The 14,060-nt window shown below is 39.6% G+C and overlaps 1 protein-coding gene across 1 annotated transcript; it reads right to left on the bottom strand.

Annotated features, from left to right (window-relative positions):
- Positions 1 to 491: 491 nt before the first annotated feature.
- si:ch211-221n20.8 (uncharacterized protein LOC100034409 homolog) lies at positions 492 to 13,710 on the bottom strand. The gene is made up of 22 exons (XM_060883290.1): positions 13,653 to 13,710; positions 12,504 to 12,612; positions 12,278 to 12,338; positions 12,070 to 12,180; positions 11,621 to 11,746; positions 10,641 to 10,781; positions 10,386 to 10,511; positions 9,390 to 9,512; positions 8,002 to 8,124; positions 7,694 to 7,816; positions 7,058 to 7,180; positions 6,372 to 6,494; positions 5,423 to 5,548; positions 5,140 to 5,265; positions 4,960 to 5,052; positions 4,782 to 4,877; positions 4,224 to 4,319; positions 3,821 to 3,916; positions 3,632 to 3,733; positions 3,414 to 3,519; positions 2,422 to 2,538; positions 492 to 2,331 (listed from the first exon to the last, which is right to left on the bottom strand). The coding sequence occupies exons 2-22, from the start codon at positions 12,609 to 12,611 to the stop codon at positions 2,253 to 2,255; spliced, it is 2,325 nt and encodes a 774-aa protein (XP_060739273.1). The 5' UTR covers position 12,612; positions 13,653 to 13,710; the 3' UTR covers positions 492 to 2,252.
- Positions 13,711 to 14,060: the final 350 nt, after the last annotated feature.

Genomic DNA, 14,060 nt, shown 5'->3' with positions numbered 1-14,060 from the left:
CCATTCATTTTCTTTACCATTAAAAGCTTCAATTTAAGATGAACCTGATTAGATTTAAAGGTGGATGTCATTAAAATACAAATTAATATGGTCTTTTAGTTGTAAATATACACACACTACATCTCAACAAAAATAACTTTTGTTAATATCACGGTGTAACAGAGAGGTTTGCGTTTAAAAGATAACATTTGAAAGTATTTGTGCTGTGTGAACACTGGCAATACAAGACCATTATAATGTACCATATACACAATAAACTACAAGAAATACCTTTTTTATTATGCTTTTCTTTTTTTTTATGGTTTGGTTGAATGTCCTGTCTGAAATTGTCATTTTTTTATTTTGAATGATCAATAATACTGCATAATAACATAACAGAATAATATAATAAAGAGCAAAGGTGATAAAGTAAGTTTTCCAGTCAATGTTTCTATCTGGATTTTTTTTTTTAAGAAACACAACAACAACAAAAGGCATACTTCACCGTCTTTTACACAAAATAATAATAAATGATACCAGCAGAAAATATGAATCATATTTTCTGAACACCGGGTAACCAGATTTTTACCCCTACTAACTGCATGGGGTGGTGTCTAACAACTCTGGTTCAATTACTGATTTTTTTGTAGCATGAGCAGAATCGACGAAGGATCTTGGTTCCTTAGGAGGATGGGAATACAATTTATAATTCCCAGAGTCCTGTGTGTCTACACAAAAGAGACAATAAGTCAAATCTGTGCTGACAAAGAGGTTCACCTGTACCTGTCTGATTTGTTTCCAGATCTGCTGCACCACATCTGAATGCAAGCCTCACTCCCACTGGTCACATAACTTTAAGGAAACCTTGGATATTGTACTTGAACATATGCTGTGGTTCAAACAAGGCAAGGAACGTTGATCCATCCCTTGGCAAGCTATTGGTTCTACTTAGTTTTGTTGCCTTTGATATCAATCCAAAGCCTGAATTCTCAGATCTAAGGCTTCTTTGGCAGCAGACCCAAAGAACAACCCAAGGATCCAGGATAGACAGTTTGTTTTGCATGCTTCTGTTAGCTTGGACTGTGCCAGTCAAAACCTGACCAGCTGAGAGTTTTCTATTCTTTCAGTCTGTCAAAAGCAAGGCTTTAATCAACTCTTTTGAGCCGAGCAATGCATCTCAGCCGCCACTTCATCCAATGTATGGAAGAATCTGACCTCAAGACATCCATCCAATGAGAGAACCTTGAAATATTTCTTGAGCTTTTTGGGCTAACAACTCCTACCCTACAAATGTTGGGCTGATTAGGTTGCATCCTGAGAAACTGAGAACTGGGGCTGAGAAGTCTGTGCTGGCACTAGAGTTTGGATTGGACACAAGAGTCTCTGAGCAGTAGCGCTCAGCTTGGACTCCAAGGAGTCCAGGCAGGTCCATGGCAGTTTGAGCTGTGTACAGTTCAGTCACTGGAATTGTTAGATGCAGGTCTGTGAGCAGAGTGCAGTAGGTGATCCGTGAGCCATGATATATGGCAGGGCAAGAAAGAATAACAGGATACACATACTCCAGTTCTGTCTGAGCCAACAGTCCAGTCCACTAGTGTGTCTACAGCAGTTGCTCTTATTTATCTGGATTCCAGTCACATGCTACACAAATTAGCTACAAAATCTACACATCAATAGGTAAACAGACACAATGAATAGGAGTGATGTGTAATGACGATATCTGGTGATATCCGTGTTAGACACCAGCCCTGGCAGTTAGAAGAAGTAAAATACAACACATAGCAGATACACTTTCATGCTGGAGATGTTTGCGTATGTCCTTGAGATGATTGCTGGTAATCAGAGTTCCCGAGGAAAAAGAAATGCACATAGACAATCAGCTCTGTTTTTCTGCCATATTTTCTTCTGTGGCTGAATATTAAAATAGCATGCACTATATGAAGTGTACTATGTAGGGTGCACGTGACAATTACTTTATACCGAAGGCATTGCGCAACTTTAATTTAATGCAATACAAGACCGAAACCTCTCCAACCAATCAGACTCGTTATAATTAAGTTTGTCTACATCTAACATCTTCATACACAAACATATCCAATTACTGTTTAAAAGTTCATCCGAGAAGTAATCCTTAGTCCAAACATGTACTAAAGTTATGTAATTTACTAAAATGTTTTGAGACATATTAAAAGTGTAGGAATGTAATACAGCACATCAAATATGTGTATTTTTGTGTATGTTGATGGGGTTATGTGTCATTTGGATTGTATGGATCATATTCCGGTTTTATTCGGACACTGGATCTTGTATCCCACTCTGTATGCCTGCAGATACACGCGTGCTTGATTTATCCTGTAAAATCAGAAACACAGCCTTTAAAGCTTTGTGCATTTTTGCTTGTATATTTGTACATATATACATGTGAGACAGATACATGTGTACCTGTATTTGGTGCAGAGCAAAACCCCAAGAGGTCCACAGCGATCTACGTAACTTTCTTTAAATCCTTTTCGTACTGCTCGAGCCATGCTGACGACCGTGGTCACTACTGGACAAGTCCTGAGGTAAAGAGAACGAGAGATCCTGAGTCAGAGTGAGAGCTGGTTCTGGTATTAGATGGGTGAACTGAAATCTAATGTCTATAAACAACAAAATGAAACATTTAAGGTTGAGCAACACATTTAATGGTGTCTTTGGTGTCTAACCCCATCTTTGGTGTTAGAAGACTGACTCACAAGCAGGCTGATACACCCACTTAAAATCAGAAAGGCAGCTGCATTAATGATTTTGGGTTTAAACTCTCTAATGTCCTAGCCCTAGCTTGTAAGACACGAAGTCCAAGGAACTCACTTTACACCTGTATGATCAAATCGTTACCAGACACAGACAGAATAAAGTTCAGGAAGACGTTTCCTAGAGATGAGCTTCTAGCCAACTCAATGAACAGTAAAGAATAGAAGGGCCCGGGTCATGGAGGTGACCGAGAACACATTGTGTGGCCAGAGTGAGACACAGAGAGCCTCAGATGTCCTCTGAAAAGATGGCAGAAGGACAACCAACCATCAGAAATACTCAGTCAGGCAGGCATGGTAGAGTGACTAGACAGAAAAAAAAAACATGTACTGCTCATCATCTAGCTATTATCAATCCTACAGTGAAGCAGGATGGTGGCTGCATCACGCTATTGGGGTCACAGAGACAGGTCATAATCAACGGAAGTACGAGTGAAGCCAAATCTAAAGAGTTCCTTTAAGAAAACATGCTCCAGTTTACACAACATCAGACTGTGCTGAAGTCCCTGCATGTCCTTGAGTGGCCCAGCCAAAGCCTAGACTTAAATGTCCTAGAGCATGTATGGAGAGACCTGAAAATGGCAGCTCACAGCTGGCAATGATTAATATATTCAGTAGAACAACAGAGCCAGCGGTACTTACAACTTCTCACACCGCAGGCCGCTGGTCCCTGCTGGGCAGGTGCATGTGTTTTGAGGGCTGCAGGTGCCACCATGCTGGCAGGGCGGCACACAGGGCATTGTCATGGCTAAAGGCGTGCACAGTACGATGAGACATGAAGAAGACGACGACGTTTTCCAAGCAGGGTAACAATCTTTGTACAACTTGGTGCCTCAGCATAGGATATGTACAATACACACCTGTTTCACAGAGATCCCCTGTGTAGCCAGAGGAGCATCGACACCTGTTGAGTCCGACACACTCTCCACCATTGTTACAGGGCTTTACACATTGCACTGGTTCTGAGAAAACATGGAAATAGGTACAATAGGTACATGCATAGATGATGATGATGATGATGATGTGTGTGTGTGTGTGTGTGTGTATACCTATCTGACAGCGAGCTCCCTGCCAGGCCCCTGTACAGCTACAGGTGTTGACATCCACACACCTCCCACCGTTCAGACAAGGAGGAGTACAAAGCGCTAAACACACATTCAGATTTAGAGCAACAGACATAACACACTCCGAATCAACATCCTCGTGATGCTGGAGGTGCACATGCTTGTGTTTGCTGGACAACATATTTAGTATAAACATATTTAGTATAACATAAATATTTAGTGCAGCAAAAATCAACGTGGTCAGATATGAAGCTGTACTGCAGGTAGTGTGAATAATTAAGCATTTTATTTTATTTTATTTTAATCAGCCAGACATAATAGCGGACCTCCTGCCTTTAGAACAGCAGGATGGGAACGAGTTTGGCCACAAAAACACTCATATACTCACGAGTGAGACACTGAGGGCCAGAATAATCAGACGGACACTGGCAGATGTTAGGAGCTACACACCGACCACCGTTCCCACATGGCAGCTCACACACAGCTTTAGAAACAAATGAATAAGGAATACACTCAAATTTTAGAAATGACTTAAGTGTGTGTGTGTGTGTGTGTGTGTGTGTGTGTAATGTGTTCTTACACATAGCTTTAGAAATCAAATGAACAAACAAATGAACAAAAAAAGATTTTAAAAATGGATAAAGGCTCATTGTGTGTGTGAGAGTGTGTGTGTGTTTAGTCATTTAAAAAAATTGGCCTATTTGTCAGAGATCTTTAGACGCATGCATGAAACTTAGCAGAACTAGAAAAAAGATCATTTCCAATCATCTGTCAGTACGCAAAATAAATTGAGGTGATTATCAATTTGTATGGATCTTAGTATACATTCTAACAATATTACACTTGTTACATGAGTGGGTTAGCTAACCAGGTCGGTTCTGCTCTTAGAACAATTTCTTTTAGAACTAAAATGTCCGCGTGGAGGAAGGAGGGATTAGTGAGCTACCTGTATGGCAACCCTCTCCAGTCCAGCCAGGACGACACAGACAAGTGTTCCAGCGCATACAGATCCCACCATGAGCACAGGGAGGAGTGCACATGGCTGTTTTAAAGACAACACACAATTTAAGAGATTAAAAATACAACAATAGGAGTCATTTTACATAAAACACAACTGACTATACCTGAGCAACCAGGGCCTGGGTATCCAGCAGGGCAGTCACAGGTGTTAGGTGCGACACACACACCGTAATTCTGGCATGAAGGTTCACACACCGCTAAGAGAGGACAACAAAGAGAATCTTGCCTTGAGAATTGCTCAGCTTTTCTTAAAACCAGAGAACTAGATGTTAAAGAAGACTCACGTTGGCATTTGGTAGGTTCATCTGTGCGAGGTTCGAACCCTGGCTTACAGGTACAGTTAAATCCGCCCACGTGATTCATACACACTTGTTCACAACCCCCATTAAAGAGCGCACACTCATCGATGTCTACAGAAGGAGAGAAAGGTTGTGTCAGATTGAAGGACAGAATGAAAAAGAGATTCAGCGAGGCTGTGTGTTAAAGCCAGACATAACTCAGATAATAGCAGAAAATGAAGTACGTGTTGTGTTGTGTTGTGTTGTGTTGTGTTGTGTTGGTTGCTACCAAGACATGTTCTTCGGTCAGTATCCAGCTCCCAACCTTCTCTGCAGCTACACTTAACACGTTCCTCGGCTCCCAGAGAACATAACTGATCGCAGCCGCCGTTCCTCAAGGCGCATGAAGTGATGTCTACCAGAATGAGAATACAAACACATTCAGAGACACAAACACATGCAGACATTCACCATATTCTCACTATTTTCAATAATAACCAGAGCAAGTTAAGTTTAAGTGGAAACAGGAACATGTTCATTCATTCATTCATTTTCTACCGCTTATCCGAACTACCTCGGGTCATGTGGAGCCTGTGCCTATCTCAGGCGTCATCGGGCATCAAGGCAGGATACACCCTGGACGGAGTGCCAACCCATCACAGGGCACACACACACACTCTCATTCACTCACGCAATCACACACTACAGACAATTTTCCAGAGATGCCAATCAACCTACCATGCATGTCTTTGGACCGGGGGAGGAAACCGGAGTACCCGGAGGAAACCCCCGAGGCACGGGGAGAACATGCAAACTCCACACACACAAGGCGGAGGCGGGAATCGAACCCCAAGGCGAACGTGAGCATTTTTGTGAGGCGAACGTGCTAACTACTAAGCCACCGTACCGCCCACAGTAACATGTAAAGGAATTTAAATAAACTGATTCTCATTGATTTGATACTAGTGAAAATAAACCACTTAGATGTAAAGAACTGTAAAAGGTTCATAAGACTATCACTGTGTCACACAGACGAGGATGAGGTTCCTTTTCGAAGCGATTTCCTGGTTCAACGTTTATTCCTCATATCATCACAGGGAGATTTTCCTCTACGTTGTCACCTCTGGCTTGTTCAGTTTAAGCTGAACTGAATTATTTGTTCATTTGTGCCTAATGTCACATATGTATATATGTATCACTCCACACACACACACACACACACACACACACACACATACTGACGCAGGTGAAGCTGAGGTGGTCCAGCAGAAGTGGAGCAGGACAGTGGCACACATGTCCTCCTGGAGTGTTACTGCAGATATGTGAACAGCCCCCGTTCTGCAGCTTGCATTCGTCGATGTCTGAATCACACAGAGGCAGAGGTGTGTGCACGTTTAGTCACACACACACACACACACACAATTAATTGAACAAGCCTTTCCATTGTATTACTACTCATAAGTCCAAATTCTATTACTTACCTTTAATAATCAAAATAACTTTTAACTTTTTTCTTATCATTGTAAAGTTTTATGCCTCAAAACCAGGCGTGCACACACACACACACACACACACAATTAATTGAACAAGCCTTTCCATTGTATTACTACACATAAGCCCTAATTCTATTACTTACCTTTAATAATCAAAATAACTTTTAACTTTTTTCTTATCATTGTAAAGTTTTATGCCTCAAAACCAGGCATGCACACACACACACACACACACACACACACACACACACACACACACATCAGTAATCACAATCCTCATGAATGTAACATTCCCATAAAAGTCCCATCACAACCCTTAACTTCAAATATTTGTTGCTTCATTCATTGCAGGATAAAAATACCAACATCACCACTCAGTCGTTTCTGACTCTCATCTCTTAGGTGGAAATAAAATTTCAGCATTCACTAACCGACACAGCTTTGTCTGTCAATGTGTAACTGATATCCTGCATGACAGGAGCAGAGGAAAGAGCCCGGTGTGTTGGTGCAAAGTTGCTCACACGTCACGTTGCCTCTGCTACACTCATCTACGTCTGCAGAGAGACACAACGAAACGGATGCTTGTAGAGACGGCAGAGATGAACGTTTCACCTTGTCGGTCAATGACAAATAGTGCATAGGATTTGTAATAATTACAAAATAAATAAGTCCAGTTCATGGACTAGGGGAGACCAGGGCACAAACTACATGAGCATTTAGAGATTATGTATGTGAGTTTTTTAATTGAGAGCTTTTAAATGAAAATGATTTTCTATTCGTCTTGTTTTAAATGAAGAAGAAACACAAAGCTGAAAAATTAACCTTTGTGTGAAATTTTACTTGATCTTTCCTTGTTGTATCGTTTGAATATTGGTGCAATTTTTTAAATTTTTTTACACTCTTGCCATAGCAACCAGTTAAGTCAGGACTTTTGGACATACCCGTGTATGTGGAAACTGCTAAATGAAGTCTTTTAGTACATTAAGTACATTAAGTTAGGCCGTGCCCCGCTCTCCCATACAGATATCTGATAAGCCAGACTTTTTCATAGTTGTGTGTGTTTATACCTGTACAGTTGTGTAGATCATCTGCCAATGTGTATCCTACATTGCATTGGCAGCTGTACCCTCCTGGTAAGTTGGCACAGTTATGCTCGCAAAGGCCGTCACTTATATCACACTCGTTTATATCTGTAACCATAGCAACAAACCTTTTTTTTTTTTTTTTTTTAACTTTTTTTTAAATATCCTACGATTCCTGATACCGTCGTGATTGCAAGATAATAGTCACAGAGCTCACATTTTTTCTTCATTGGATCAGCTTTAAAGCAACAGTAAGTGGATTACAGAGAGCGAAACCCTGGACAGAGACTGACCGTAGCAGGAGTGACCATCACCGACGTAGCCCTGATGGCACTGGCAGAAGTATGAGCCCATCACATTTCCACAGCGAGCGTTCACATTGCAGTTATGAAGCCCTGAGACGCACTCATTCAAGTCTACAAAGAAAGCGCATCATGCATAAGACCAGGGCTCTCAAGTTTTGAGTACAGGCAAGCGTGACATCTCCAAACCCCCCCCCCCCCCCCCCCCCCAACATTCATTCATTCATTCATTCATTCATCTTCTACCGCTTATCCGAACTACCTCGGGTCACGGGGAGCCTGTGCCAATCTCAGGCGTCATCGGGCATCAAGGCAGGATTCACCCTGGACAGAGTGCCAACCCATCGCAGGGCACACACACACACTCATTCACTCACGCAATCACACACTAGGGACAATTTTCCAGAGATGCCAATCAACCTACCATGCATGTCTTTGGACCGGGGGAGGAAACCGGAGTACCTGGAGGAAACCCCCGAGGCACGGGGAGAACATGCAAACTCCACACACACACAAGGCGGAGGCGGGAATCGAACCCCGACCCTAATAATAGGGGAGTTGTTGTGTTTGGTAGTAAGGATCACTGACCGCAGTTTAACCAAATACAAACTATTTGTTTAATTTCCATTTATTAATTTGTGTGTGTGTGTGTGAGTGAGTGTGTGTGTGTGTGTGTGTGAGAGAGAGAGAGAGAGAGAGAGAGAGAGAGAGAGAGAGATTATGACTGGTGGTGTTTATTGTAAGTGCTTGTTGCCTTTTTGGACTCCTTTATCATTTGTAATGTTACTCCCATATAAAACAGTTCAGCTCAAGCCCAGACATTTTTAGTGTCATGATTGAGGACAATGTCCCGTCCAGAGACAAACTGTTTCGTGTTGAGGTTTTGTTCTAACCAACCATCGAAAATACTCTAATGAATATGTTTTTTTTTTCATTGGTTGTTGCGTTAAATCTTACTCATATACAATAGTGCTATTTTCTGATTGGCTATTGTGTAGCTTCCTTTTTTTGATTGGCTGATAAGTGTCAGGTTCGACTAAGAGCTCCAGGGGAGACGCGCTTGATTCCTGTCCGGTTCCCTAGAGACAGCGGTGCGGACTGATACATTTTGGGCGCTGCGGCTTATTAAATATATGATAAATAGTCAAAAAGTTTTTCTGCGTGAGAAATACGATGTGTGGCAGGAGAGCGTGAGAAAAGACCTAAATGCGTGACTGTCACTCTCAATGTGTGACACTTGAGAGCCCTGATAAGACACTGACATGTTCAAATTAGCAACTTTCATTCGCAAAAATAAATAAATAAATAAAAATTTCATATGGAATCTATATAGAAATGATGTAGAATTTATAAAGAGTGAGATATACAGTACAGTTTACCTGTGCAGTGGGTCCCGTTGCCGCGGTATCCGTTTGAACACACACACTTATAGCTCCCAAACGTGTTCTCACATTCCCCTTGATTAGTACACACACCTTCCTGCTCAACACACTCATCTACATCTAGAAAGAAAAAGTGTTGAAAGTAAAATTCACGAAGATGAACAAATCTTCACCTAATCCAAGAAAAGAAGCCAAGAAAAAAAAACGAACCAATTTACCCTCATCTCATTTAAATCTGATTTACATCTAATTTACATGAGACACGCCTCTTTCCAACTCTACGTTATGTGAATTCTACTAACTCTGTTGCGTTTTTATTCATTTTAGATCTTGACCAATTTGTTTATTTATTTGCGATCATTATTTATTGCTAGTTGAACATTATTCAATGGTTTAGTCCTTCCTTTGCTCAACTGAAATAGCTGGAGGTATTTTTGGTTTTAAAAAAACCTGTGTAAAGTGGTCAGTGTCAATGATTTAATCAGTATTTAATAAAAGGCTGATCAATGAGACCTAATTATAATAATTGCAATACGTATTTTTTTCTTTTTTTATTATTAAAATAATAACACATCTTCTGAGATGCAACCATGTGACTCTGTAATCTTATGGAAATTAGATCAAAAGCTTTAGCTACAAAAATGGAAGATGGTTTTTAATGAATTTTTATTTATTTATTTATTTATTTATTTATTTGTTATTAGCTATTTTTCAAGCCCTTCCTGGGTAGTGTTGTAATGGCATGAACAGAGCGTAATTGTTAAGGGATAAAAAAAAGTGATACCATCTATCTTTTCCACATTTAAACGGTTAAAAAATACACACACACACACACACATGCACACACATACACACACGCATACACACACACACATACACACACGCACACATACACATACATACACATACATACACACACATACACATACATACACACACATACACACACATACACACACATACACACACATACACTCATACACACACACAAACCTATGCAGGCTGCCTGTTCTTCTTTAAAGCCAGGCTGACACACACATTTGTAGCTTCCCTCTGTGTTCACGCAGACATTCCCGAGCTCCCTTCTGCAGCTCTCTTCAAAAGCACACTCATCAACATCTTCAGGAAAAGAAGGATATGCATGGATGGATTTATATGTATGAGATTTTTTAACACATACAAGCTAATAATTCTATGAATAGAAATATTGTGGCACCAAGTTAAATTTTTAACCAGTGACGAACTCACCAACACAGTTGTGTCCATCAAGTCCAAGGACAAATCCGGTAGGACAGTGACAGTGGAAGGAACCAGGGCTGTTCTTACACACCGCTTTTCGTCCACACGCCTGTAGACCGGTTACTGCAGCTAACGCACACTCGTCTACATCTACAACAAACACACAACACTATTAAACAACGTACTGACATTTGTGGATATTAATGATTCTATAGTAATAATATAACTTACTAGACTAATCTTGTAGTGTTAAAAAAAAATCTTTAATCATAATAATGGTCATTTTAGGCTTAAACAAATTCAGTACACAGTTAAAGACACTTGCTGCAACCTGATTGGTTGAGAACAATTCAAATCAATTCCAGCTTTATGGCAATTTAAAAAAAATCAGAATATACATTTTGCCCTAAAGAGCAAGCCAAAGTGGCAAAGAAAAACTCCCTGAGGTGGAGGAAGAAACATTTTCATTCCCTTTCTATAACTGTACAATATATATTCAAGTGCAATTATGTAACCAGGAGCTTTTGAGTAACTTATAAATATAATAGAAGAACCAAAGCCTTTATTGTGTCACATATACATTAAAGCACAGTGAAATTCTTTCTTCATATATCCTAACTTTGGAGGTTGTGGGCAGAGCACATGGTAAGCCATGATACAACACCAATGGAGCAGTGAGAGTTAAGGGCCTTGCTCAAGGGCCCAACAGTGGCAGCAGTGGCAGTGCCCATATAAGAATCAGTGCAAGTTCTGAATTCATTAAAATTTTAACATGAAGTCTTTCCATAAGAACAAGTACACGCTAAGCATAACACGAACAATTAGCATATAATGTTTCAGCCGCTGTGTGATAATGTCCTTTAATTGAATCAAACCTGACCAGAAGAAGAAACTTATTAAATCAGTGAAATGTTCTGCTTTCTTATGAAAACAGTGACACTCACTGACACCATTCTAGAAAAAAAAACAGTAATTTTGTAAGTTCTCACCCTGACAACCAGCAGAACTCATCAGATAACCACGAAAACAGCTACACACAAAGGAGCCTGGGGTGTTAGTACAATTGCTGTGGTAGCCACATGGTCCTTCATCTCCATGCTCACACTCATTTATATCTTTCATAAAAGAAAATAAAGAGAAAATATTTTGAGTAAGAAGTCTTCATACTTACATGTAACATGGGTTTGTCCATTAAGGCAGTGTCGCATGAACCACAATAGAGTGTAGCTAATAGTAAATGACTATTAACGGTCTCCATCTGCTAATAACAGTCAGCTAGCATCGATAAACCTACTGAAATTAATCTAAGATCTTAGTTAATAGTCACAGATGTTTATCAAAGTAAACAATTTAAGACTAAAAGTAACTTTTAAAGGTTTAGCAAAAGAAAAAGAGCTGTTATTGTGTAAAAGGTGTGTATGTCATGTGTATGTCTTACCCTGACACTCTGCAGCCCCTTTCTGAGTGAATCCCACAGCACAGGAGACACTGAGACCCTCAAAAGACCCTAGATGATTAACAAGGTTGGTAGCTGGGCTGGAGGTCAGGTCTGAGTAAGTGAGGTTTGGTCCACCATTAAATAAATGCATAAATTAATGCATGAACAAACACTGAAATCATGTGCGTCAAGACATCTGAGTGATCACCTGTGGTAGAAATGTTCTGACTGATGTTGTTGTCCAAAAGTCTGGTGCTCTCAGTCTGACTCTGTTTATGATTAAAGGCATATCTTGAATGGATCTACATACATTCACTGCTTTGCATGTGTCACCTCTTGATTATCGAATTCTGATAAATTAAATTAGGCACAAACGTCAAACCGCAGCTGAAGCTTTTTAAACAAACAGAAGAAAGTCTTTTTGAATAACTGACCTGGTACCTGGCCTTTGTAGCCGTAGGTTCGAGGACCTCTTTGTCCCCCTGTTTGCTGCTAAGACTGCACTGGACTGCTAGCAATAAAAGCACAGTTGGAATTTCCATCCTAGGGGCAGATATTTAAAACATGTCAAACAAACTGACCTTTGTAACATGCTACACATTTCACACTGTGCTAATCCTGTTCCAGGTCTGGAGGTCAAGCCCAGACATGATGCTCAAAGGAGCCTGTTATTAGCCTACTTTTATGTTAACAACCTCAAAGTCAATAGTACAAAGGAAATATGTTGCTTTCTGCCGCTCTCTCTCTCTCTCGCTCTCTCTCTCTCTCTCTCTCTCTCTCTCTCTCTCTCTCACTCACACACACACACACACACACACACACATTGCTCTAGATTCCTAGATTCATTAAAACTGCATTGTATTTTTTTTTTGTGATTAACTTTTTATACAAGATGTACACTTTACTTTGTTACACATCTAGTAGTATATGTGTATTCAAGTATATATAACAAACATAATTTTTATACTATATACAATTGCCAAAGCCTCTAAGAGCATCTCAAATATCCAGTGTTTTTTATCCAGTGTATCCTCCGTGCTTTTTTTAAAAGATAATTGACAGCCAATGATATAACTCTATAAAAACAATAACATTTGATTTATCGATTGATTGATTTATTTATTTTTAATTATTACAACCAATGAACGCCTGTGTTCACGAAACTCCGCCCCCAAGGATCTACAGTGGATCTTAGAGTGTATGTAAAATGATTGGCTTGGAAGGTTTGGAATCACATCCAAAAAACAAACAAACAAACAAACAACCCGTTTTTTCAAACGCGTTTTCTTAGCCAAGGTTTAATCTATAGTTTTAGATATATATTTTTTTTAGATATATAAAATTATCTGTACAATTAATGAATAAACTCAATCGACTATTGTACCTTTAATTCTTATATAAAACCGACCCGAAATCACTGCAGCCTTTGACTTTACATCCCACTGACACTTTGTACACAAATATAGGTCTTTGTTTCAAACCTTAAGAAAACAAATAAGAAAAAGAAGTTTCTCCTCTAACAAGACGAAGGTTAAATTAAAGCTGTGAATCAATACAAAGACACCAGAAGAAGATTTACACACCTGGAAATAAGGCGACTTTCCTGGCTGCTGGAGTGAGAAGGAGGACGAGGACTGAGTCCACATCCTGTACTGGAATGTTCAACTTCCCACATGGGAGCTGCTTTACTTCCCATTGAGCTTCAGAGACAAAACCCTTCGAGGAACTGCAGCGTTTTCGGTGTGAATAAACATGAGGATTGTTCTTAGAATCACTGATCAGAAAGACTGAAGAAACACAAAAAAAGTACATTTAAATACATTTAAATATGAGAAGATAAGCTAAAAAAAAAAAAAAAAAAAAAAAAAAAAACCACATGAGAAAATAAACTTAAAACAAATGTAATTGAAACTAGATAGATAAATATTATATTATATTATATTATATTATATTATATTATATTATATTATATTATATTATATTATATTATA

The sequence above is a fragment of the Tachysurus vachellii genome, chromosome 12 (genome assembly GCF_030014155.1).
Source record: "Tachysurus vachellii isolate PV-2020 chromosome 12, HZAU_Pvac_v1, whole genome shotgun sequence".
NCBI lineage: Eukaryota > Metazoa > Chordata > Actinopteri > Siluriformes > Bagridae > Tachysurus > Tachysurus vachellii.
This window is presented reverse-complemented; position numbering and strand designations above follow the sequence as displayed.

Bases quoted from the DNA above. Each gene is read 5' to 3' on its own strand.
- si:ch211-221n20.8 (XM_060883290.1), bottom strand. From the start codon at position 12,611: ATGGAAATTCCAACTGTGCTTTTATTGCTAGCAGTCCAGTGCAGTCTT. The intron at 12,181-12,277 runs GTGATCACTCAG...TCACTTACTCAG, and splicing joins TCAGAACATTTCTACCACAG to ACCTGACCTCCAGCCCAGCT. The intron at 2,539-3,413 runs GTAAGTACCGCT...TCTTTACCTCAG, and splicing joins GGCCTGCGGTGTGAGAAGTT to GACTTGTCCAGTAGTGACCA.